This window comes from Colius striatus, chromosome 3 (assembly GCF_028858725.1).
Source record: "Colius striatus isolate bColStr4 chromosome 3, bColStr4.1.hap1, whole genome shotgun sequence".
NCBI classification, from domain to species: domain Eukaryota; kingdom Metazoa; phylum Chordata; class Aves; order Coliiformes; family Coliidae; genus Colius; species Colius striatus.
Genome location: NC_084761.1, coordinates 20,527,807 through 20,554,032, shown reverse-complemented (window position 1 = coordinate 20,554,032; position 26,226 = coordinate 20,527,807). Strand labels below are relative to the sequence as shown.

Here is a 26,226-nt window from a genome sequence, read left to right as displayed (position 1 = left end):
CCTCTTTATATAGTCATCGTTTGACTGAATCGAGATTCTCATACCACTGTTGTCATAGTCATTGTCTCCAAGGGAGGGTGCTCAGTGGCTCTTGGGAGGGGAAGGTGCTTAGGAAAGGTCTACAAATACAGGTAAAAAGTGGAGGGAAAGTCTTCTAACTTCCCAGAACTCCTCATAAGAAGTTTAGGATATCTGACTGTAAAAGTAACTTTTAATGATAGAAATACTTTCTCTTGAGATAATACATTGAAGCTTTTGGGGGAGTGAAATAAAACTTGTTCCCAGATAAAGGTGCAGAGACCCAAGTCCTGTCTCTGTAAGTCAGTGGGCACCAGGCAGTGAGAGAAGGCAGGAGCCCAGTTCAGATCCCAGCCCCACAGCAGCGGGTTTTGATGGGCCCTTTTTCAGCCTGTTTCTTGCTGAGAGCCATCTCAGCTGTGAAAGAATGTGGAGCATTCATCTCAGAGAGGTGCTGGTGGAGGTGGGGGCTCCCCAAGCCCTGGTGCTGAGGTGAGGACACTCATCAACCTCCCTGAAGATCATTCTGGCATGCAGAGAAGGCCCTTGAGGGGCTCAATGCCTCAGGACTCTGAATTGAACCTGGGATTAGACAAGACTGTAGATGATGGGTCCAGTAGGGGACCAAATGCAGGTCACTGTGGTGGTGTTTAGCCATTTCATGTTACTGAGGGTGAGACCAAGTGAAAGGAGAGGTTTGCTGAGGCCCAGTGTGGCTCCTTGGTGGCTCGGGCCTGCAAGCGCCTCACTTTGAGCATTCTGTCATGCTGCTACTAGGCCTCGTTGTTTAATGGCAGAGGGACCCTGGGCTTTGGGTGATGCCCCCCGCCTGGGGAAGCAGCCATGGGGTTGGCCAGCAGGCCCCGGAGCAACACAGCATCTTCCTGCCCACCTCTGCCAGCAGCGGAGGGTCCTGACCAAACTTTGCTTTTTCATGTGTGTTGTTCCTTGGCCAGGAATAACCATTGGTGAGGACGTGGGGCTGGGGGAGCAGCAACTATCGAAGCCTCCAGCTCCGCTGGCATTACGAGCAGCCATCCCAATGACAGAGAATTGTAAGAGTCATAGAATCATAGAATGGTAGGGGTTGGAAGGGACCTTTAGAGATCATCTAGTCCAACCCCACTGCAGAAGCAGGGTCACCTAGATCAAGTCGCACAGGAATGTGTCCAGGCAGGTGTTGAAGACCTCCAAGGAAGGAGAGTCCACATCCTTTTTTTCTTATGTTTAAATGGAACTTTCTGTGTTCCAGCTTCATCCCATTACCCATTGTCCTGTCACTAGATACAACAGAAAAGGGATGCCCCAACCTCCTGACATCCACCGTTTATATAAATATAAATTGTAAATATTAATGACATCCCAGCTCAACGAGTGCACCAGCTCCTCCAGAAACCCCATCCCTTCCTGTCACAGGAGGAGATGAGATTGTTAAAATGCTCTAATGGGTATTTTGAGCTAACTTTCTAGTAGGGAGTGTGGACTGTGTCATGCACACACAGTGGCAGTGCTGGGCCACGCTACAGGTCTCCAAAGGCTTCTCCACTTGGCTACTGCCCTCCCTTAACTTGACCTGAACACCTGGCTTTAGGCAGCACTGAGCTCTACACTCTGAAACTGGGACTTAAAGCCATACGTCATCCATCTTGTCGATGGAAAAAATGATATGTGGGATTTTAGGACTACTGTGTTTTGTGCAATTACTTTAGCACCAAGGCAGCAGAATTATCCCCTGAGGAAATAAATTACTTGCTCCTTGCAGCTGCTGGAAGCCCTTGGTGTGAGCTGGGCAGCACAAGCATCACCTGTGAGCTGGTCCCTCCTGTATAATTGCTGTTCATCTCCTCCTAGCTGGCTAGAAACTTTTGCTGAGTCTGTTTTTGTGTTTGGGGTGTCACGAGGAAGAAAATGCTGCTTCTTTAGGAAAGTGCTCAATGCAGTACAGAAGAAAAATGAGATGAGGTATGAGCCTGTTTACTTGCTGGTTGTTTGTGCAGTTGATGCAGGAATGGTGATGGCCCAGGGGAGTAAACTCTGGCCTAAAGGGCTGGGGAAAGGAGTCACTGGGAAAACAAACAGTCCTGTGGGTTTTGGAGGCAGATCCAGCTAATACTTTAAAGCTTTAAAAAATGCTTTTATGGACCTAGTAATTGATTTTTTAGGGGTTTTTTTCAGAAAAAAAAAAAAGGTTACTCAGCCTATTTACTTCTGCACTGGGTTAACCTGCTGTTGAGGAACAAATCTCAGGCTGATCACTCTCTACAGCTCTCTGTCAGGAGACTGAAAAGAGCACAAGTGACAAGTAACAGGACAAGAGGAAAGGGCCTCGACTTGCACATGGAGAGTTTTAGATTGGAGATAAGGAAGAACTTTTTCACTGAGAGAGTTGTTGGACACTGGCATGGGCTGCCCAGGAAGGTGGTGGAGTCCCCATCCCTGGAAGCGTTTAAAAGCCTCATGGATGAGGTGCTGAGGGACATGGCTTAGTGATGGGCTTGGTAGTGTGAGTTTAGTGGTTGGACTCGATGGTCTTAAAAGTCTTTTAGAACCAAAATGATTCTATGATGAATTGTCTTAGACATTAGGCATCTGGCAGGGATGCAGAAAACACCCTGCATTCCCCTGAAAGGCTGGGTAATGCTATGTGCTGGCCATGGCAAGATTGGAGGGTTTTTTCCAATTTTTACCAAAAAGCCCCACCCTGTCCATGTCAATCAATGAGCACTTCAGAGCCACCTTTTCTGCAGGAGCCCGGGCATCACTCAGATGGGCTGCAAGCACTGACAAGGTGAATGTTGGGAGCTGTTTTTTTTGGTGGCACCACTTTTCAGTGCAGTTCACCTTTCCTATCTCAGCCACGTTCCCTGCTCAGGAGCTTTTATTGATGCTACTTGCACCCTGCTGCTGCACCAGCCACGCACTATTGCTTCACTGCTGCCTCACCAGCCACCCAATTTGCTTGAGGTGGCTGTGGTGGGGAATGGTATCTGCCTGCAGAGCTGTTGGTTTATGGGAGTGTTTTCAATCTGTTCGTTTTGCCTTGCCTGCTCCAACCTCATGGCACGTGCGGCTGTGGGCTTTGCAGCCACCTGGCACAAAGATGCCAGAGGTTGCCTGAGGTTTGCCAGAGCAGTGAACAGACAGGCCAGGAAGGCTTGCTCTGAAAATAGTTTTTTAAAAACAAAACCAAACAAAAACAACATCAAAAAAAAGGACTTTGGCTTCTTTCAGGTGTTTGGAAATGGGTTAGAGAGCTGCCAAAATAAAAAGGACAGAGGCAACTGTGCCTCATGCCCATTGGGGTGCTGAGGGCAGGAGGAAGGAAACTAAACAAACAAAATAAAAACAAAAAGCCCCAGTGCTGTGGAGAAAGCAAGTGGTTTCTGCCCAGGTTGGCAGAGGGCTGAGTGGGAATCCCTGGGGGTGTGTGGCTGGCTGAGCTGGTGCTCCTGGGTGGCATCAGCTAACAGCAGCATTGCCCTTGTGCCAGCCAGGCTGGGCTTTCGCAGAAGCCAACTGGTTTTAATAATTAAGTTGTTGTTTTGCTGGAATTGATGATTCTTTGAGTTGTTTTTTCTTGTTCTCCCCAATAGCCCTACGCAGGCAGTGACAGCAGCAGAGACTTTGCTGTCACAAGGCGCATTGGCCTCATGTAACACTGATCCCTCCCGGGAGCCCTTGCCAGGCCCTGTGCCTGCTGCTGCCAGCAAAGGATTTGCTTTCCCCGATGGGACAGGGGCTAAGGGCATTGTCTGATTTTGCTTTTTCTCTGCTGGTGTGCAGAGCAACATGCAGTTCCTCTGTCTGAAAAGCTGGAAGGTCCCCAGGCAACTGTGGTCAGCTTGTGGTGCAGAGCAGATGGCATGTATCCTTCATGCCAGGGTGGGATGGAGGGGATTATCAGCTCTGGGATGGGTGTGGGCAAGAGCCCCAGAGCTGTTTCAGGGAAGTAGCCCATTGTTAAATTGATTCTTAATAATGGATGCAATCTCTGTAATGGCTCACTTGCCTGGTGATTCAGCTGGGAGGAAGATGTGGCTGAATTGGGATTTCCCATCCATAATTGAAGCTAATGGGAGCCCAAACACCAATGGTTAATAAATATGCTCAGTAAATAAATCCTGAGGGCAGAGCACATGCATTGCTCTGAAGCCTCCTGCCAAGGCAGGCAGCATTTCCTCCTGTGCCTTTAGAGTCCACATGCGTCAAGTGTGGGTGGGTTTTGGCAGACTAGCTCTGTCTGGCCACCACATTGGTGTGGGGACAGAGACAGGACATTGCTATCACAGTGTTTTGTGCCTGCTGAAGCTGCTCATGGTCCCAGGAGAGGCCATGGACTGTCTTTTTGGTTTACCTTTGCTATGTCTGTGTGGGGTTTCAAGGCATCCCCTTGAACGTGTGTTATGGGGTTCAGCAGCATTGTACCCACTGTGGGGCCGAGGGGAACCTGCAGTCGAGGCTGTGGGGCTTGGGTGGGTGCATTTGCAAGTGAAGGAGTAGCAAACAGCCCAACATCCTTATGCCCTTCAGCTCCACCTGCTGATTGACAATAGAGCTTTGGGGTTTTTAAGCCCCCGACAGCCAAGCAGATGCCCGCTCCTGGAAATGCGTAGAGCAACCATTTCACCAGAAGTTGTGTGCTGCGGGTGTGAAGGGGTGAGGGATACAGGCTGCTCCAGAGAGAGCCTGGGCTTGATTTCCTGCTCTCTCCAGAGTGCCCAGGCTTTTGGTGTTAGGAAATACCCCTGTGGTGTTGCAGGGCACACGTCTCACCCAGAAAGCTGCAATGCTAATAACCACCGCTGGTTTAGTTTCTTTTTTGTTTTACATCTATCAGCACATTTCCTAGAAACAGGCACATGGCAGAGATGTTCCTGGCTGCCTTAATGGTATTTCTCTAGTTTTTCTTGGAAATCCAGAAGGTCACTGTGAGCCCTTACTACATGCATCCTGAATTTGACACTGGAAGGGAGTGAAAGCTCAGGCTGGCCACTAACACCTCGTGCCTGATGGAGACTAAACCTCCTTATGGGAGTGGTGGGAAAGAGCCCTTGGGCTGGCCAGGACCTGGATGGTGCCTGGTGCTTGGAGCTGCTGCTGAGATCCTGACCAGCTTGAGAGTTGGGCAGAGAGGAACCTCATGAGGTTCAACAATGGCAAGTGCAGAGTCCTGCATCTGGGAAGGAACAACCCCATGCACCAGTACAGGCTGGGGATTGACCTGCTGGAGAGCAGCTCTGCAGAGAGAGACCTGGGAGTCCTGATTGATAATAAACTAAACATGAGCCAGCAATGTGCCCTTGTGGCCCAGAAGGCCAATGGCATCCTGGGATGCATCAAGAAGAGTGTAGCCAGCAGGTTAAGGGAGGTTCTGGAATATCTTTCTTACAAGGAAAGGCTGTGGGACCTTGGGCTGTTTAGCCTGGAGAAGACTTGGGGGGAGACATCATCAACACTTACAAGTACCTAAAGGGTGGATGTCAAGAGGATGGGGTGACACTTTTTTCTGTAGTGTCCAGTGACAGGACAAGGGATAATAAACATAAACTGGAACACAGAATGTTCCACTCAAACACAAGGAAAAAGTTTACTGTGAGGGTGAGGAAGCAATGGAACAGGCTATGGAGGGAGGTTGTGGAGTCTCCTTCTCTGGAGGCTTCCAAACCCACCTGGATGTGTTCCTGTGTGACCTGATTGAGATGAACCTGCTTTAGCAGGAGGGTTTAACTGGACAATCTCTAGGGGTCCCTTCCAAACATTCTGGGATTTTGTGATTTTATTATACCACCTAGAGCCAAAAGTTGAAATGGAAACACAACCACATAGATATGACAGAGCAAGGAGGGTGAGGGCTTGCCATCAATGCCAAGGATGTGCACGAGATGTGGGTATCTCATCGCAAGAGAGGGGGATAAAAAGCAGCTGTTAGTTATTTTGGAAAGTAAATACCAAAACCATGATGTACTATGGTGGTGGGTGGGGGGAACTGGTGTACTGGTGTCAGTGAGTTTGCTGCTGCCACGCAACAGGGCCCAGCCCCAGGCTAGTGCCAACTGCACTGTGGGTTGTGTGTCAAAAATTACATCTTCTAGTGGTAGCTCTGAGAGTGTGTCCCACACCTGGGTGCTGATGCAGAGAAAGGGGTGGTTTTTTTGCCCAGGAACAACTGCCTTGCACAGAAAAAACAAGTTGTCCTTTCTTTCTAGTTCTGTCCTCCAAAATAATGATGTCCTGTCACTTTCTGCAGCCTCTGTGTGTGCCCCTCGCCTCCTTCCCCCGAGGAGATGCTGCTGCTGCTCCCTAGGGTTTGGGAGTAGGGCAGGATCAGGCTCAGCATCCAGACAATGCATTTGTTAGGAAATGGTTTGAGCAAAAACGGCAGCTCTAGAGTGCCGTCAGCACCCACTACAGGCTCTGAGGGCGAGAGGAAGGAGGACAGTCTTTGCTGATCACCCCACCTTTCCAGAGAGTAAGTTGTCAGTGCTGCAGCTGCTGGAGGTCCTGTGGCAGGGACGGACCTGCTGCAGCCCAGGGCACACTGCCCACTCTGCACTGTGCCAGACAAATCTGCCACAGCTCTCACAGGGTGGGGGAACTGAGCAGAGACTTGTGGGCTCCTGGTGCTCCCTGGTAGAGAGGAGCCAACATGAATGGGGGATTCTTCTTTGTTTTGCCTAAGGTTGGGTCTGGTGAGTGTGGCAACTCTTGACTGCCAATGTTGTCCTCCAAGTAACTACTCTGGGGCCTTAATTAGCTGTAAACGGATTTCCCCCAATACTGCATGTGAATTTTCTGCCTCTTGCAGAGTTCACTCTTTTTGGATGGGGTCCCTCTGCCCCATTGGTAAGATCATTGTCCCTTTCATTGATTTATCACTTTCCTTCGACCATTGCTTCAGCTCATTTGTGTTTTACTGCTGCAGCACAGTCTGGTTTCAGTTGCAGTCTGTCTTTGCACAGCACAGTTCTGTGTGTCCAAGTATCATTACCTGATTTCCTTAGTACATTTGAATCTTGTTCTCCTGTAACAGCTGCCAAATCTGGGCTTGCAGGGGGGTTTCGTGTCACTTTCCCAGATGGGTTTTCCATCCTCCTGTCTCCCTCTGCAGGGCTGGTTTGCCTGCAGCCCCCAGCATTCAGCCAGTGCTTGGCCAGGCTCAGCTGGCAGGAGGCTGTGGGGCTCTCTTATGGGCAGGGGAGTGAGTTTGGGGAAGGAAGCAGGGAAATTGGGGCTGCAGGGGTGCCCAGAGGCGCTGCCTTGGCTGACCGGCTTGTGCCTCCAGCTGGCTGAATATCCAAATACCCACAGAGAGCCACCTTTGGGGGCACTTAATGAGAATTTTTGGTGCTCTTGCTTAATTTTTTAGACCATTAGCTCCCATGACTAGAGCTGAGACCTGCTCCTCCTGCCTACAGAGCTGGGGCCATGCCCCTTCCCAGCCCCCCACCACCCCAGGGGTACAGAAAGCCTTTGCAGCAGCACCTAGGGTGCATTTTTAAGTCTTTATTGCAGCTGCAGGAATACATCGGTATGCTGCAGGGAGCCAGGGTCTCAGTGGCACCTTGCTGTCCAGTTCAAGGCCAAGCAGCCATCTGCCCAGCATCCTCTAGCCCAGCTCCCTCCTGCTCCCTTCCGATGTCCCGCTTTCCTGCGTGCCCCACAGAGCTCAGCCCTGGGCGTGCAGCCACCACCCCTTTCCCCAGCCCCACAACTCCCCCCTCCATCGGTGCATGATGGAGAAGGGGTCCCCACTGCCACTGTGCCGGACCCCCACCCTGGTCGCTCACCTCTGGGCACTAGCCCAGCAGGCAGGACTTGCCACCACACGCCTTGGCCAGCTCTGAGCTCACCTGCAAAAGGGAGGAAAGAGCTGAGAGGCAGCGCTGGGCACGGGCTGCCCACATCGTGGTGGGGGGGAGGGGATGGCTTTACCTTGGAGGAGCAGTAGAGCGGGGGCGAGTTGGGGGGGCAGCAGGTGGAGGCGAAGTCAGCTCGCTGTTCCACCAGCTGCCCCAGCAGCTCAGGGCTGCCCTTGGGCACTGTCGGCATCAAGCTCTCCCGCAGCCTGCGACGAGTGGACCAGAGGCTTTAGTGGGGACCCAGACACATTAAATACCCACATGGAAATGTTTTTGAGGGGTAAGAGCATGGATGAATGGCAGTGGGAGCAGGGCTGTATGCCCCACGAGGGGTGTGTGATGTGCTTCCCTGTATTTTGCTGCTATGTAGGCTCAAAACTGTCACCTCCATTTGTGCATCCTCAAACTTTCAGCCAAATTGTGATTGCATCCACTGATCCAGTTTGAGGGCAGAGCAAAAGCTTACCTCTTCTTGAAGTCAAGGAAATTTAACTGAGTGTACAGCCCACAGAGCTCGTTGGCCTTTTCCAGGAAGGGAGGCAGCTCTTCCCCCATCTGCTGGCGCTGGTGGCAGAGGATGGCTGTCACCAGGCTAGGAAAAGCCTCTGCAGGGGTTTTGGGGGACACAGGGCTGGAGAACAGAGCGGGCTGAGCCATCCCTACTACTCACCTTGCTGTCTAGGCAGGCAGAGGCATCCTTGGCAGAGCAGCACTCCTCCCTGACTTTTTCAGAGGCATCATATAGCTTGCCGAGGAAGGCATCAGGGACACTGGTGTGTCTCCGTGCCAGCTCAAACAGGTACCTGTGGCAGGGAAAATGGGTCGTTCTGTGAGTTGTTATTACCCAGTGCTGCTTGGGGTGGGATGGGGGCTGATGTTTGCACCTGTGTGCAGCCTCTGAGGGGAAGAGACGATGCTCCCTCAGTTATCCTAATGATACTGAAACCATAGAATGAAGATGAGGGGAGAAAGAAGGGTGGGTAATTCAGGCGCCACTCACCTCTTGGTGTAACGAGGCCCCTCCTCCCCACATAGCTGCTTGTTGGTCGGCTTCTGTACCTCAGGCAGTTTCGGGACAGTGGCTGGGGGCAAGGCTGAGATGCAGAAGTAGTTTTGCATCAGGTTTTTGCCCTTGCAGCAGTCAGCAAACCTTTTGTCTTGGGCCGACAGCGTGTTGCAGACTTTGGCCGTGTGCTCTGATAACTGCGAAGCAGGGAGCAGAAGGTGTCCTGCCAGGGCTGGTTAGGCTGTGGACCCCCTCACCACAGAGTGGTTCTATCCCTCAGACCCTGCTGTGACTTGGGATGTGGGTTTAGGGTGGGTTCCTGGCCCCCCTCTACCTTCTTTTGCATGCAGTCCTCATCCACTGAGTCACAGCACTGGGAAAACACCTCGGCAGCACCTTCTGCCAGGGGGAAAAGGTCCTCGAAGGAGGCACTGGGCATCTTCTGAGCAAGCGAGGTGAGGTAGCTGGACAGGCACGAGGGGCTTAGGGAGCTCAGCTCCCTCTTCCCCTATTAACAGCAGGTTCTGACACATAGGGGTGTAGAGGGAGATGACAGGTAGCTGTGGGCTCGCTCCATGCCTCCACTATACACAGAGCGTTTCCACACTACCTGCATTTTTACATCTTAATTAAAATGTGTCTCTGTGAACACTGTCTGCGAGCAGCATCCACTGCTGGAAATAGGAACTTGCTCTCAGCAGGACCTGTGTGCAAGGAGAGAAAAGGCCACCTCCCCGCTTACCTGGAGGTGACTTTGTCCTTCCCAAATTCTGTGAGGCGAGTGCAAACCCGGTTTGACATCAGGGTGAGAAGAGAGAGGCTCTTCCTTTCCAGTTTCTGCCACAGAAAAGATGGAGGTGTCCTCCAAGGGAAATGCCAGCCTTTCCCAGCCATCTCTCCTTGGGCCATCAGCATGGTCATCGCCTGGCTCCCTGGGGAGCGGGGATGGGGACAAGCCTGGTGGCCCAAAGGGCCTCACCTCCTTCAGGAAGCAGGCAGTGGGCGCAGGAGAGATGCAGCATGTAGAGACCATGGAGAGGAAGCTCCTGGTGGAGCCCAGAAGCACGGGCAGGGGGGCTTGGCTGTAGCTGCTGGCATACTCGTGCAGAAACCTGTGGCAGAGGCAAGCTGAGGACAGCCAGGACCCCGGGACTGCGTGTTCAGGTGCAGGAGATGTGGGGTTTTAGGGGCATGAGGGTTGTCAAGGGATAGGGGCCTTCTCCAGGTACCACCCCATGCTGCTGTACCACCATGTGGTGCTGGCTCATTGCAATAAGCCGTTGAGCAGGGTGGTGGCCCTTTGCCAGCCACTCTCACAGGCCATAGCAGCCCTCATCCCTTGGTAGAATCCCATCCTAAGGCCTATGAAAATGCACAGCACCATGATTTTTACTGATGCACTGGTAGCCCCATGGCCACCAAGACCTGCAGCAGCAACAGCAGAGCGGTGAGACAGAGAGGTTTGGTTGGTGGGCACCCGATGTTGACTACTGCCAACTGAACTGGGTGTTATCGGTGAGACCAAGGGCTGCTCCCAGCCTGGCTTACCTGTCTGCAAAGTCCTTGGGGTCCTTCTTGAAGGCCTGGCAGAGCTCCTCGTTGGAGGGTTGGAGGTAGCGGGGCAGGTGCTGGGGCGGGTGGCGAAGGGCAGCCAGGCACAGCTTCTGCTCCAGCCCCTCCTGGGCGCAGCAGCCGGCCGTGCCGGGGTGAGCCGGGAATGGCGAGTCCACGCTGCATGATTTGGCCGACAGAGCTGAGGACTGCAGGAAGGAGGGCAGGTTACGTGCCAGGGGCCACCCCAGCCCACTCCTGGCAATGGGGTCTGTCGCTGGGCTTCAATCGGCCTCACCCCAGCATCATAGCAGGAGGGGTCGGCACCATCGGCACAGCAGGTGTCAGCCAGGGAGACGATTTCCTGGACGAGGTGGCTGATCTCCTTGAAGGTGGCGTTGGAGAACTTCCTGCTGTTGGCGATGAGGGTTCTGGGAGCAGAGAGCAAGGAGAGGATGAGCTGGCGGCACATTTCTCTCTCTCAAAACCAAAACTGACATTGCAGCATCATTCTGTCAACACTGGGTTTAACACCGTCAGCCAGAGAGGAGCAGCTGCAGCACGGCAGGAGCTAGCAGCGCATTCCTTGGAAAACAGATGGGAAAGACCCAGAGCAGGCCTCAGGCTGGGGCTGCCCTTTCCAGGGGATCATGAGCCAGCTATGTTAGAATTCCTAATTATTTAGTCACCTCATTGGTTTTAAGTTCAACAAAGCAAACTTTTCTCCTGGTAAGAGCTACAGGTGTCCCCATTTGCAGGGAGTGAATCAATCTTCCCTTTTCTAAGACCACTGGTATTGTTTTGGCCTTGGCTTTGGTGCTGAGCATCCTGGGAGGGCAAATGTTGGGAGAGGTACCTACAGGGTCCGGAAGTCCTCCTTCCCCAGGGTCTGGAACTCCTGGCAGACTTTGTCCCGCACATAAGCTCTACCTGTAAGCACAGAAGGAGGATTTGTGAGCAGGATTTGGGCCTTGAGTGCCTCCGGTGCAGACTGGCCATGGCTGCTGAAGTGCTGCTGGCCTCAGAGAAGCCCCTCTGGCAGCCAGATTGCTGTCCCAGCAGTCCAAGGGGCAGGGGGAAACCTGCATGAGGTGCCCTTGCCCCTTGTCCAAGTGGCCATTTCTGTGGTGGTGGTTTCCTTGGCAGGGTTTAGAGACCGTAAGGATTGAGAGACAGGGCAATGGGAGTCAGGAGCGCCCAGCAGTGAGGACATTGCCAGTGACTCTCTGACTGAGAAAGGCTATTGATTTTTGCTCCAAACCAGACTGGTTAGACTTTGGTACCAGCAGGGTAAATACTGATAGCAGTATTTACTGGTACTACAGTGCCTAGGAGGGCCACCTCCCCAAAACCCAAGGGTTAAGTGGTGTTACACTGAAGGTCATATTGCTTTGGTGGGAAAGAAAAGGGTGAAGGGGGTTTTTGCAAGGCTGGTGGCACATGAAAAAAGAGAGAAGCCTCAGTGATGGGCAACTCTGCTCGCAGGAGCAGTGGTTGTTGATCCCATTTTAACTGCCAACTGGTTGCCTTTCTTCTCATTTCCTTGAAGTGATATGGGAGAAGGAAGTTTTGAGGGGATTTTTCGGCAGGTGGATGATGCCCTGCAGATGGCACAGAGCATTGTATCCATCTGAGGGGTGAGTTTTACAGTGAAACAGTGCTTGTGATGAGTGTTAGAACATCTCATTTCCCCTAGCAAAGTGAAGAACCCAGGCCCTGCAATCCTCTCCTCTCCTCTCCTCTCCTCTCCTCTCCTCTCCTCTCCTCTCCTCTCCTCTCCTCTCCTCTCCTCTCCTCTCCTCTCCTCTCCTCTCCTCTCCTCTCCTCTCCTCCCTCTGCTCCCAACCCCAGCCCAGACTCTTCCATCTCCCCCAAAAGGGACATCCCAGGTACCTAAACATCACTCCCTGCCTTCCCTTTCCTCTCTGATTCCAGCACAGAAGTCTGCTGATGGGCTGGGGAGAGGGGAGGTCGCAGAAAACCGCTGGAGCTGCCGGATCCCAGCCCTTGGAGAGCAAAGCTCCAGGTGTGTGAGAAATGCCCTTACCTCGGTGCTCGGCACGCGCGGTGGCTAGCAGCAGCAGCAGCAGGGCCAGAGCTGCCCTCATGTTGGGGCTGGTTTCCCTCGTCCTGCTGAAAAGCGGCGCAGGGAAACACATCCCTGTGTTTATATGGAGGTCGTGGCCACTGCCGGGTGAATGATTGATCCCGGTGGCCGGGCAGAGGGCGAGCATCCTTGGCCTGCCCCCCACAGCCTGGGGGCCAGCGCCTCCAAAACCAGACCCAATTCAATCATTAACTTGGCAAACTGGGCTGTGGGGCCTCGGGCAGGGCCTTCCTGCCTAGGATGGGTGATGGGCATGACATGGTGGCAAGAGGAGAGAGAGGTGCCAGGGAAAGCATCCCACTGGAGCTGAGCCACCCGTGGTCAGGCCAGTAAAGGGTCATCCCTGCCCCATGTGAGGAAGGAGCCCATGCTGCTGGGCGGCACACCGAACCCTCGCGGGCGGGGATTAGGTGGCCCCATGCAGTGCCCTGCTCTGCCAGGACCACGCTGCACCAGGTCAGGGTGACTCTCTCCTGAAATGACCAGTGGCTGGGTGTTACACATGTGCCTGCCCGAAGGTTTGCTGCTTTCTGAGAGCCTGTGTGGCTTTTTCCCCTCCTTGGGCTGAGAGCAGGGGCCTGGAGCCCTCCTGGAGCTGCAGCAGAATGGGTGCTGCAGCACTGACAAGGTGCCATGTTGGAGCTTGGGCTCCGGGAAAGAGGGACCATGGAGTCATCAGGGTCAGGAGCAGCTTATTTATTCAGTCTGAGGAGGCAGCAGGCATTGTGGCCCAAGGCTGCTGCAAAATAAATATCAGGCAAATGCTACCCCAGCTCTGTGGTGTTTGCTGAAGCAACCAGCTCTCCTCAGGCAGCTTTCTGTGGGCAGACAGAACAATGCTGCCCTGCAGCTCTTTAAGAACAACCATGTCTTAAATACCCATTTTCCAGGCAAGCACACAGAGTTTGCAGCTGTTTGGGGCAAGTGGCATTTGAGCTGGCTGCTGCTAGCCTTGGGCCATCCTCCACATCTTGCAGTGGTGGGCTGGTTTCTTGGGACAGTCCTGCATGCAGTAGTTTCAATCTAGAGGTGGCTCTGTATAAACCAGAGGTGACCAGGACTGTGGGCTCATCAAGATGTGTGGGGAAGTGGGTTTCTTGCTTTTTACTGTGGGACTAAGGTGGTTTTTCCCTTGTGTGCAGTCCCACGTAGGCTAGTGCCAGCTGTGATGCTTTTCAGTGTGGGGAAAATGGGTTTGGACCTGGGGAGTAGCAAACCCAGAAACAGTGGCACAGTGTGGAAGCTCGTGAGGATTCAGAGCCATCAGAGGAGGGTTGGATTACCCTGTGATTGGGGAAGAAACCTGGCTAATGAGATATTTGTATATAAACACAGATACTTAGTCTCTTGTGATTACCCTGTGCGAGTCGAGCTGTAATTTCCCAGCAGCTTGCTGTTGAACTGCCACATATTCAGCCTGTTCTGAACAAGAGCCATGGGTTAAACCAGATGGGAGATAATGGCTTGTAAAATCACTGCTAACCACGGGGATGCTCAACAGCCAGCAGAGGGGATGCAAAAAATAACGAAATCTAGTGGTGTGCAAGGCTGAAAGCAGCCAGCCTTCCTCCTTTGGGCACAGCCTTCTGCCTGTAACTGCCTCAAACCAGCCCTTCTGGGATGGGCACGTGCCTTCACCATCCTGCTGTGCCCGAATCCCTGGGGATCTGGGTTCTGCAGGGTGACTCTCTGTAACATGGTAAAGAGGGGTGCTTGGTTGTCTCTGTAAGGTGTGTATATGGTGCTCAGCTACAGATGTGCCTGGGTAAAGTATGTATATATAAGACACCCCTTATATAAGATTTTCCTCTCATTTTTTTTTGGCAGGTGAAGCTAATGAAGTATTAGAGAAGGGGAAATCCAAGAGAGATGCGGAAACATCAGAAAATGGCCCCACATAGACATAAATTCCTGCTTCATGTCATGCAACGCTGTGTGTTTGCCAGGAAGGGGACTGTGCCTTCTGTCCCTGCTCAGTGGTGGCTCAGGTCATGGAGTCATAGAATCATCAAGTTGTTTTGGTTGGAAAAGATCTTTGAGCTCATCGAGTCGAGCCACTAACCTGACACTGCCAAGCCCACCACTAACCCATGTCGCCCAGCACCTCAGCTACACACAGTCCACAAGTGGACTCCACCACCTCCCTGGGCAGCCTGTGCCAGTGGCTAACAACCCTGTCAGTGAAAAAGTTCTTAGTCATCTCCAATCTAAATCTCCACAGTTGTAACTCAAGGCCATTTTGCCTTGTCTTGTTACTTGTGAGAAGTCTGACCCCCACTTCACTACAACTTTCAGGAGAGAGTGATGACGCACCCCACACCATGCAGAGGGCAGGATCTGGGAGTTAGGCGTGAGCTGCTGCCTCGTGAGGATGTGAGACCAGGCTGCGCGCCCGGGACGCCCTGCGCCACCTCACACCCCAGTGCCTGCCCGGCCTCGTCCCCCGGCGCCACGCACGTCCCCAGGAGAAGCCCGCGTCCCGCCCGCCGCGTCCCGCCCGCTGCAGCGCGGGGCTGGCGGCGGCAGAGGGAGCTCTGGCGCTGGGCAGGGGCGGGGACGGGCCGGGCCGGAGGAGAGCTGAGCTCTAGCGCTGGGCAGGGGCGGGGCCGGGGCCGGGCCGGAGGAGAGCTGAGCTCTGGCGCTGGGCACGGCCGGGGCCGGGCCGGGCCGGAGGAGAGCTGAGCTCTGGCGCTGGGCAGGGGCGGGGCCGGGGCCGGGCCGGAGGAGAGCTGAGCTCTGGCGCTGGGCAGGGGCGGGGCCGGGCCGGGCCGGAGGAGAGCTGAGCTCTGGCGCTGGGCAGGGCCGGGGCCGGGCCGGAGGAGAGCTGAGCTCTGGCGCTGGGCAGGGGCGGGGCCGGGCCGGGCCGGAGGAGGGTTGAGCTCTGGCGCTGGGCAGGGGCGGGGCCGGGCCGGGCCGGAGGAGAGCTGAGCTCTAGCGCTGGGCAGGGCCGGGGCCGGGCCGGAGGAGAGCTGAGCTCTGGCGCTGGGCAGGGGCGGGGCCGGGCCGGAGGAGAGCTGAGCTCTAGCGCGGGGCAGGGCCGGGGCCGGGCCGGGCCGGAGGAGAGCTGAGCTCTAGCGCGGGGCAGGGCCGGGGCCGGGCCGGGCCGGAGGAGAGCTGAGCTCTGGCGCTGGGCAGGGGCGGGGCCGGGCCGGAGGAGGGTTGAGCTCTGCTGGCCGCCGTCGCTCTCTCCGGGCGCGTTCCTGGTGAGGCGAGGAGGGCTCTGGCCGGGCCGGCAGCGCAGCGGGAAAGGTGCCGCGGTGCAGCGGCAGCTGCCGGGACGGCACCGGGCGGGCCAGTGACGGTACCCGCTGCGGGCGGCCGCTGGGCTCGGGGCGCCGCGGGGAAGAAAGCCCCGCAGGGCTCTGCTGTGTGGGCACGAGGGCTGCTCACTCTCAGGACGGCCGTGGCTTGGAGTGGCTGTGGTTCAGGGGAACCAGCTGATGCCACGGCTGCTCCCAGCACTGGAGAGTGGGGAATGCGTAGGGCCAGGAGGTGACTCGGCTTGGGGTGCGCGGGAGAGGGGAGTGGAGCCGCTGGGGATCTGGGACTACTGTCCCCCGTCCTCTCCCGAGCCGCCCGCGGCCACTCGGGGCCGGGCCCGACACCACACGTGGGGCTGGGCCGGGGGGGTGTGAGCGGGGCTGGGGCTCAGCGGGCGCTTGGGGCTTCGAAGCCTTGGGCCAGTTTTGGGCTCAGGCCGGAGAGCAGAGCCCCGCGGCTGTTTCTGGGGCGGGGAAAGGGGCTCTCGGGGCCGGAGCAGAGGCCGAGTCCTGTGAGACCCGCTTGGAAGTTTCAGGGGCCAAAGGCAGGGGCCGGGTTGGCAGTTGCAGGTTTAGGGGGAGTTGGGAGGGTATTGGGATGTGTGGGAAGGGGATGCAGGGAGTGTGTGGGGGGCCTGGTCATGTTCTGTGTAGTTTTGGGAGGCTGCCATGCACCAGGCTGAACTAAATGTCTGAAGGACTTTTCACACCCTTTTGGCTTCCAACTTTTTAATCAAGGGGTGTCCATACACCCAAATAGTTACTGAATAAGCACAAATTCTTTAGGCAGGGCACATACAGCTCATTAACATACAAGTTACAGGAGTAATTTACAGCGTGGCCCAAAGCCAAGATCAGTGGCACAAGCCCAAGCTGGAGGGAGCCAGAGATGAAACGCAGAAGGACCTAGAGCCATCGAGGAACTGGAGATGAAAACAAGCTGAAACCACTGCCACATGAGGAGTCAACATAGCTGGAGCTAAGCTGCTGAGCTGAGACAAGCAGTTGCAACAAGCAGGAGCTGCAAATAGTCTTGAGCATAAACTATCTGGATCCATCCACAAACAATGCCAAACTGCACTGGAGCTGTCAAAGAGCTGAGCCAGAAACCATGCAGAAACGAGCTGGAGCTGAAATGAGCCACCACAGCTGTCCATGAGCTGGAGCCATCCATAAACTAGACCTGAAGCCAGAAAGGAGGTCATTCTGAAGCTGGACCTGTAACAAAGGCAAGCCTGAACCAACCACCTGACTGACCTGTAGTCGCACTGAGCTGGAGCCATGCAGCATCTCTGGGCAGGCACAGACAGGACAGGCAGCAGCATCAGCTTCACTGCATGCAGCCTGGCTCCCTCCCTCTTGGGCTTTTGAAGGAAGAAACAAAAGCTGTTCCTCAAAGTAGCTGCTGATGCTTAAAGTGAAAGCCAGAAGAAACCATGGACAAACCTAGGCAACAGAAGGCAGGTGGAGCTAAGTCGGGTGTCTACAGCTGTTGCTACCTCTCTGCTGTTCATCCTGATAAGGACAGTGACAAGCATCTTCTTTTTCTTTCCCCTCTTTGGAGAGCCCCAGGCCATTCTGATAGTCAGTCACCCAACCTGTGGGTTTGGATGCCCAGACCATGTCCTGGTGTACAGGGAATGCTCACCAAACCAACCCTTCCCCATCCTGGACTGGAAATGAGTGCAGCTCTGAGCAATCAAGGTGAAACATCTCCTTTTGGGATTATAGCAAATCCAGCAGTGCTTGCTCATGGTAGTACTTGTGATTATGGCCCCATCCTTCAGCCTGCACTGGGGGGTGCCCATGTCCTGGCCGCTTTACCCCCAGCAGGGACGTGCAAGGGCAGTGGCTTTGGGAACACAGAAATCAGGAAACCAAGGCGACAGCGAAGCAGCACCCACAGGTGCATTAGCGGCAGGTGCCTCAAACCCTGCCCCTGAGGCCCGGCAAGCTCCCTGTGAGCCGAACGGGAAGCAAGGCACAAGCCCCAGGGGTGCTCACGGGACAGTCACCCGCAGTCACTCCCCAGGCCATGTCCCCGCCAGCTAGCACCTCTGCACCGAGCAGTTCACCCCTTAGCTCAGCCCCACCGGGCTGCTCCGGGACAGAGCTGCCCCCCACTGCCTCACCGCGGGGGAGCACAATGCCTCTACGTGCCAGCCGGGCCCCGACGGCCCCCGCGCTCCAGCTCTGAGGGGGCAAAGACCCCCCACCCCAGACACTCCTCAGAGCCCGGGCCCGGACACCGTGGGGAGCTGCCGGACGGGGGCGGCGAGCTGCCGGGCGGGGGCGGGGGCGGGGGCAGGGGCAGGGGCAGGGGCCGCCCCGCCCCGCCCGCAGCAGACCCGAGCAGCGCGCTGCTGCTCCCGCCGCGCCCCCTGCCGGCGGCCCTGCGCCACGGCGCCGCGCGGCTCCTCGGCGGCCGGCACGCTGCCGCCCCGCCGCGCTCCCAGAATAACCACTGGTGTTTCGAACCTGGCAGCTTTTGTTAGAGAGTGCCTGCTGGAGGGGCCCCTGAGGCCATGGCAAAGAGACGCAACAGACCTCTCAGATGCAACACCTTTTCAACAGGTGTTACTTGTAGAAGCAATGACATACAGCAGCAAGCTGGAGGAAGAAGACAATGTGACAAACACTGGAGAGTGGCAAGCAGAGGAGGCCTGAGCTTCCCTCCAAATGCAGCAAGCTGCCAGCACAATGCAGCCTTTACTGGGGAGCGGGACTGAAGACATGGTAGTCCAACCCTGCAGAGCATTCATAACATCCCCGGGCAGCCAGCTACACTGCACTGCCTGCAGCTGTTACAGGGGAAGCTGGGAAGCCAGCAAGAATTTGCAGAGAAAACAAGTTCTGAACCAGCAGGGAAGTACTGTGAGAAAATTGTTTCAGGACTGCCTGGAGGACCTGGAAGTCCAGTTGCTATTAGTTTTGATAAAAACTTAGTAACCTTTGCCCTCAAGCCATGGCATAGTGGCAGAAAGAAATACACAGAAGACAGTTTTGTACTGAGGGAGAACAAGGTTCGTATTCCTTGGAGATGGATATGTCTGTCCTGCAAATAAAAGAAAGTCAATAAAAGAAACAATCTATAGATTGGTCTCAGTCTGTCACAAGGGAGGTTTAGCATAGAAATTAACCCAAAAGGCAGGTTTGCAATGGTAGCAAACTTCAGCTTAGTCTGTGGTCATTCCCTTCTAAGCCACAGTAAGTCAGTAAAACATCTTTCATCGTGAGAAAATGAGGCAGGAATGAATGCATGCCTAAAGCCTGTTCCAGCCAGATTGCCAGCAACAGTGGTCTTCCCTTGTCTGTTCAGACCGAAGCCCAGCTCGTGGTTTTTTAAGATACTATGTTTAGAAATGTGGTTAAAAGCATATAAGACTTACCTGCACCACTGATGTAGTCTCCTTGTAGCTGAAATGTATTTTGAAGGCTATCCAGCATAGTATCACATTTGGGTAAATTCTCAAGTGTCTCAGAGCAAACCCCTCTGCTGTTCTGCAGTTGCAGTACACTGTACGTCCTGAGCACATAGATACCTGTGCTGCTGAGCTTGTCTATGCTTCTGAACTCAGTTTCTTGAACTAATGCTTCCCTCATTCTTTTCCCCTCCTAAAAAAGTCCCTACTCCCCAGACACCAACAAATTCATCCCAGGGCTATTTTCCTCACAGACCTGAGCCATCCGTGTGACTCTCAGTCTTCAATAACAGCTATTGTCACTGGCTATAGAAAATTGTTGTAGCCAAAACTAGTCTCCTTATAAATTCTTATCTAGGAAAAGATGGGGAGAAAAGGCAGTTATGCCATACCAGGAGGAAGGAGAGCATGAAGAGCTGGCCATTTTGGTTTTTCAAACGCCATTCAAGAAACTTCTCACTGGCTTCACTGAGAGTTCAGGATTTGCAAGGGAGCATTTCTTCCAAGCTAAAAAATAATCACACATTAAAAATATTTGAGGGTACTTTTTGGCTTCTGTTTTTCCTATGGAAAAGTTTTCTAATTTGCTCATTGCCACCTTATATCCTATAGGTACCATTCCAACCCTTTTTTTGTAGCTAAACATGTTGGTTTTGTTTCCTGGTATTTACTTCTTAGATTCAAGAACGGGGAAAATGAGATCCTGGCTCAGCATGTGCTGTACAGGCTACACAGCAGGAGCTCCTTGCAGTTCCTCTCCTACAAAGGGCATCCTCTTCCAGTTCTTTAGCAGCATCTCTGTCACTCTTCTTTAAAATAGCCTTTCCTGAATGTATGGGCTTTGACTAATACAGAGTATTCTAGGTGTAGGCTTTCTAATTCTTCAGGGAACTTTCAAACCCATCCCCTCCATCAGAAGTACTTCATGTTGTGCTGTCATAAGATCCCACCAAGTTACTAGCTCGCTCTCACTTTCCTTGGGTTAATAAACCCAGAGCTTCCTTCTTCCCTGATATTTCTTACCAATGAACTCTCAGAACAGAGGAAAAATAGCCAGAAATCATTGCTGTGACATAAATCCTTGGCTTCACACTCAGTGGTAAGTTTGGTACTGTTTTTATTACCTTACCTGCCAAGGCCATCTTATCCTCTCAGCCAGTCTTGGCGCAGTATGTAAGGATGTCACATGCCTGTGACACTGTGCTTGAGAGGACGAGTAACCTCTTCTAATGGGTGCAGTGGCAGACAGAATGCAGACAAGCTGCAGCTCACACACACATGAATGTTACTTGAAGATAAAACCCAAAGCACTTGCCCTGAGCTGGGTATATTTTGGGAATGATTGGAGGAGAGGAGATCATTGTTTTCTGAGGCTATCACAAGTGTCTACAATGATATCCCACACAACAGCAATGTCACAGTCTGCTTCAGGACCTACAAGAACAAAACCCAGTCTTTAGCTGTAAGCCCAAGTATAGCTCATCTCTTTCACAGCAACTTCTCCTTTAACAACTACAATACTATCAAATTACAAGAAGTTAGACCTGCAATACATTGACACTTTGTGAGCTGTTCTGAGGAGAAGAAAGCAAAGATTCACACAATCACATCTGTGAGCAGCTCACCCGGGACACCAGCCTGAATCTGGCTGCAGACTCCCCTAGCCAAGGCAGCAGCACATCTCAGCACCCATGCACACGCAAAAACAGCACCTCCAACTGAATGGGGACATCTCAGTCTTTTCCTGACTTCTTTTGAATGTGGTGTTTCACATTTCAGGTTTGGGTTTGGTTTTTTTTTTACCTTTGCCAGGCCAGATGGGGCTGTTACAACTCTCAGAGATGTTTAACAAAATATACCTAATCTAACTGTGAGATGCTCTCAGCCCTGTACAGATTCCATAGACACGGCCTCACTTCTGCTACAGCCATCCGTGCTCCTGGCTATAAATTGTGACAGCCTGGTACTTGCACTTAATATGCTTAGGATAGGCCTGGGATCTGGAAAAGCTGCAAATGTTTCTCCCTTATCTGTCCCCACCTTTATTACTTTAAATGTGTCTTTCTAATTTCAACTGTTGTTGACAGATTTGAAGGACAGTGAGGAAACCAAGTTGTAAACATTCCATTTGTAGCCTGTGCCTAACAATTGTTTTCCTACTATCAGGAGACAAAAAAAAGGACTGAACTCACCACATAGTCAGATTTAATGGTACAATCACAAAGACCACTGTGTGTAGGTAACACTGCTAACAACATAAATACCACACCACGCTTCCCACTCCTTCACCTCACTGTGTGTCACTGCAGAGAAGACACTTGGGCATGTCCTAAGTTGAGATGATGTTTCTGCCTCACCCTTCACTCTGAAGGATAGTGACTGCCTTGCTGGGAAGCCAGCACTGGAGATGTCAGTGGAGGTGTCAGGGCTGCTTGGTTTTAGCTGCTGCTAGAGGCATTCAGAGTGCCTCACCCATGTCCCTGACAGCCTCACCTGGAGCCCCCACCTCCTTCCCACCCCTCCCCATTGGCCTGTGCTCTGCATTTAAGCTCAGACCAGGGGGCTTCTTTCTCCCTTTGGTGATAGCTGTGCTGTAAATTGTCTTTCTTGTTAGTGTGGACACTTTTGGTTTTTTTGTTTGGGTACTGTTATTGGACTGCCTTTGACTCCTGCTTAGGGGCTGTGCTTGGTGAGGGGTAGCTCTGGATTGCTGCTGACATGAAGTTTATCTTATCTTCTATTTTCACTATAATTTGCCTGCATAACCTGAATTAGTGGCAATGTATGACTTAAGGTGGTGGGTTTACTTCTATTGGCTGATAAAATAAGACTGGAACATGTTCTTTTTAAAGGACTGTTCACTTTTGCTTTACTGTGTCTACCTAGAAATACTTGGTCTGGTTATGGCATTATGGCAGATCTCCCTGTTGTTATGATCCCTGGCAAGGTTTGTAACACTTGTTTAAGCTTAGTTCAGATGGAAAGGCTGTTCAGGTAATGTGTACCTATGGAGTTATACTGTGGGGAACTCCTGAGAGCAGGGATGCTTTTTCCTAATGAAGCTGGAGCCTCAGAGCCTCTTTTCTTGCTCCAGAGGTGGAGATGTAAGTTGAGCTTAGCTTTCCTGAGGTTCTCTTCCACCATCCTTTGGGCATACAGGGGAAGGAGGAAGATCCCAGCGATCATGGTGTTGTGAGTATTACCAGCTCTAGCTTTGTGGTCTAGCTGGGAGCTGGATTTTGGGGAGGCAGAAACAGCTAAGGCCAATCCTGTCGTCTCAGACAGCTTTTTGCCCTTGGTTACTGCTGCTATTTTAAAAGCTGCCCTTGCCCTCTCTCCAGAGAGGCTTGGTCTAAGTGCTGTAGCTCAGCATGCAGGAGGACAGTTGCATGCTGTGCTAGGGAGTGCTCAGTGCACGGGGGATGGCTCTGGACTGCTGTTCCTCCCAGATGTAATGGCTGGGGGTGTCTGCCAGAGGGCTGACATCCACAGTGGTAATGGTCAGTCCCTGGTCCTGATAAGCTTCCTAAGGCAAAGAGATGCCCCAAAAGGAGCAGAAGGGGGAGGCTCTATAAGAAAATGTATGCCAGAAACCCAGCCCTGGTGTGCAAACCAGGCATCCCCCTCTACTCCAGGACAGTGGTGGCTGCAGGTGACAGCCTTCTAGCCCTGGATCTATGCAGCTTGCTTCTGGACTGTTTTCTCCTGTCCCTCCTTCCTCCTCCTCTCCCTCCTCCCTGCATCAGGCAGGAGCTGCAGGGTCTCTTCCTTCTCTGCTGTGCCTGGGGCTGCAGTCTTCCTCCTCACTGCATTGAACAAACAGCTGCTTTGGAGCTCTGGCACTTGTAAGTGGGGGTACCCTGTGTGAGTGGGGTGGGGAGGCTGCTTTTAACTTGGATTGTTCTGTTCCTTCTTCTCTGCTATAGATAAAAGCAGGGGTAGAATGGCAGGTGTTTTGTTAGCAACAGGTTTGTGTGTGTGTGCGCGAGGTGGGATGCTGATCCTGCTGCTCTGAGATGGGGTGAGGGGGAAATGCCCTAATTTATGTTGGGACATAACACTGCCTGCATGGGGCTACTAGTGATGCCAGAAATCTGCCCTTCTGGTAAGGAACCCTCTATGCCTGCTGCTTAAGTTGGTCCCAAATGCCCTGGGGGAGGTGGGGGGGCGGCAGTAGGTGCCTCTGAACCAAGTGGCTTTGTGGCCAGCAAGGACCACTGTGTGTGACTGGGAAAGGCTCCCTGCTGCTGCTGCAAGTGCCAAGCTAAATGGGCTGCCTGCTTAATCCCTGTGCAGAGCTCCAGGTTTTTGTCAAGAGAAGCTTGTTGTTACTATGAGCCCTGCTGTGCATGGGGGGTGAGCAGAGCCACTTGTGTAACTTCCTTTGCTGATTGACTCTACAAATGATCATCAACATCAAAGGGCTTAAATGATGTTCTAAGGGTCAGTTATCAGATGCTGCTAGTTAACAGAGTTGTCCTGCTGGGTCTGGGGAACTTGTATACCAGCTATCAGTTTTGTTTTATTGGGAATGAAGGTGTGCAAAGCCTAGTACACTATTTTAGAGAAAGTTTTGTGATGGCTGTACTGTTTTAAAGATATATTTGAGATGTGTTAAGTCAAAAACAACCCTTTTTAATCCAGTGCACTACTAATTTCAATCAGAAAGACATTAAGTGACTTTCATATTTTGCTCCTTGATGTAGTATTACATGCTTCTACTTTATTACATGTTTTTACTTTGTTTCCACATCAATAGCAGACTACCTGCAGCAGGAGAGAGATATCTGGAGCTTCAAGCACTTGTTGCTATCTACCTCTATCTACAGAAGAGTAATGCCTTGTTGTTTAAGTCTGAACCATGCTTAGGGGCTGCAAAGTACGAAATGCAGTGGAATCAGTTCCAAGTATTTTGCTGGGGAAAGAGTTTAACTGAATGAAACTCTCTGCAAGGGAGAACTATTTATTGAGGCTTGCAATTAGTTGCCTGTAAGATGGCACCTCAAACCAAAGGAATGGGCTGGTGCTGCTGCTTTTCTAAAAAGGAAAATCTTAGCAAGGAAAATTTATTTTCAGTCCTTGCTGCTTGAGGCAGAGTAGCAACTGGATTATTTTCCCTTAGGGCTATTGCACACAGCAAATCCTGGCTTAGTTTACTTTATGCCTATTGCACAACCTAAATCCTAAAAAGATGTTCCTTTTTAAAATGAGTATCTCAGTAGAACTTATTTGTTTCCACAGAAATCTGAGACTCGTGAAGGTTAGACATTGAGCTGATCTGCCATGTGATTTGGTAAGCAATCTGTGTGGGCATCAGATTAAAGCATACATCCTACTAATCCTTATATGATGGATTTCTGTCAGCCTCATTAATTTTGTTTGCATCTGGACTTACACTTCTGCTGACTGCACAGGGGCTGATGGTATGGTGATGTACAGCGGTGCTGAAGGCCAAGGTACTCGCAGGTTTGTGGAGAGGGCTGGGGCAAGGAGCAGATGGCTAACTGCCTGAAGTGGTGTGGCTGTTGTTGCTGTGTGAGCTTGGCAGAGCTCTGTAGAAGAGGAGCAAGAAGATGAGTAGAAGACCAATACAAAGCTGCAAGTTAATTGAGCTGGGTCAATGGCTTCCACAACACTACTGTAGTCATGCTGTGACCTGTCATCTCACCTCATTAAGCTATATCAATGACTGGTTTCTCTGCGAATCATGGCACATGAGAACTGACCCTGAACTTGCAGTTCTTCATTTGGTAAGGATGTCTCTATGGTTCAGATGCTGCCATTGAAGAAACAGAATGATACTATCTGCCCTGGCTGTCACTGCTCGTAGGACTGACATACTTTAGGAGGAAACTGCCCACAGGATGAGTCCGATGGTCATGGACAAGAGGATGTCTGTGCATTGAGCCACTGACCTGCTGAACATCCAGACCTCCTGCAAACTTAAGGCAGGACTTTGTGTAGTGGATGGGAATTGCATTATTTATGTTGAAGTTGAACAGGTTGCAGTCTGGTAGTAGCCAATGCCACTAGTTCATGCATTAATGACCTTAAACCAGAAGAGGTGATTATTTGGGTAATGATAGATGACTTGATAGACTAAAATTTCCTACATGAGATTAAAATCTAAGGAAAAGGTTTTCTGAAAGTGTTGGCCTGACCTCACCTTGTAGCAGGATTATTCATTGCAAGACTGCTGATTAATTCTAGCTTTCTGGCATGGTAAATTAAAGGTAACTTCTCTATTGAAGTACTGCATTGATAGAAAAGCAATTTTCTCTATTGAAGGAAATCAACTCTCCTTTAGAAGGGAAGACTTACTGTACTGTTAGGCTTCAATTTTAGTGACCACTGAAAACAAAAATCCTGAGGCTGAGGGCTTCATTAGAATGCTAGTCACCAGGTGACCCTAATCAATATCGTTTGAGGATGCTTGTTTTGCTGTTGCCTTCCAGTGAATAAAGGTAGCTAGTTAGAGCAACATGCTAGTAGCAGTGTTATGATATGGCTGATACAGTTTATGTGATTTAAAAATACATCATTAAATTAACATCTTAATGGCCCATCAAATTATACTATACTATTCACTATAATCTGCTTTGAATACAGAAGTATATGCTGTTGGGAACAATTGTGGCACACATGAGTTTTAGCTATGCCTTACTGAACAGAACTGGCTTTAGGAGAGGGGAGGGAACTTGCTTCAACATGTCAGTTCAGGTTCATGGTGGTGGAGACCTTGGAGTGTAGGTGCAAAATGGAATAAACCTTTTTAGAGCTGAAATAGATATGGATGGTTAACTTTTAATAGGTGCATGTGATGATAGTTTCCAGTAGCTATTTTGAGGTCCTGGAGTGGTGGTAACCTGGTGAAATAATGCTTAGTGCTAATCAGTACAAAAAGCATCATCAGGGAAGAGGAGATGACAAAGCAGCTTACCATGCCTCGGTGACTTTCGTGTCACAAGGCTGCATGCAGCTCTCTCCTTCATCCCTGACAGGA

At 52.1% G+C, this 26,226-nt stretch overlaps 1 protein-coding gene across 1 annotated transcript; it reads right to left on the bottom strand.

Annotated features, from left to right (window-relative positions):
• Positions 1-7,814: 7,814 nt before the first annotated feature.
• Positions 7,815-12,542, bottom strand: GC (GC vitamin D binding protein). Its single transcript, XM_010209517.2, has 12 exons — positions 12,482-12,542; positions 11,295-11,364; positions 10,733-10,865; positions 10,432-10,643; positions 9,863-9,995; positions 9,626-9,720; positions 9,218-9,347; positions 8,878-9,080; positions 8,548-8,680; positions 8,344-8,441; positions 7,951-8,083; positions 7,815-7,868 (listed from the first exon to the last, which is right to left on the bottom strand). The coding sequence occupies exons 1-12, from the start codon at positions 12,540-12,542 to the stop codon at positions 7,815-7,817; spliced, it is 1,455 nt and encodes a 484-aa protein (XP_010207819.1).
• Between the last annotated feature and the right edge of the window lie 13,684 nt (positions 12,543-26,226).

Excerpts from the sequence above, each read along its gene's own strand:
- GC (XM_010209517.2), bottom strand. The coding sequence starts at position 12,542 with ATGAGGGCAGCTCTGGCCCTGCTGCTGCTGCTGCTAGCCACCGCGCGT. Across the intron at positions 9,348-9,625 it reads AAGGACAAAGTCACCTCCAG|CTACCTCACCTCGCTTGCTC; the intron begins GTAAGCGGGGAG and ends GTGCCTGTCCAG. Across the intron at positions 8,442-8,547 it reads CTGCCTGCCTAGACAGCAAG|CGCCAGCAGATGGGGGAAGA; the intron begins GTGAGTAGTAGG and ends CTCTGCCACCAG.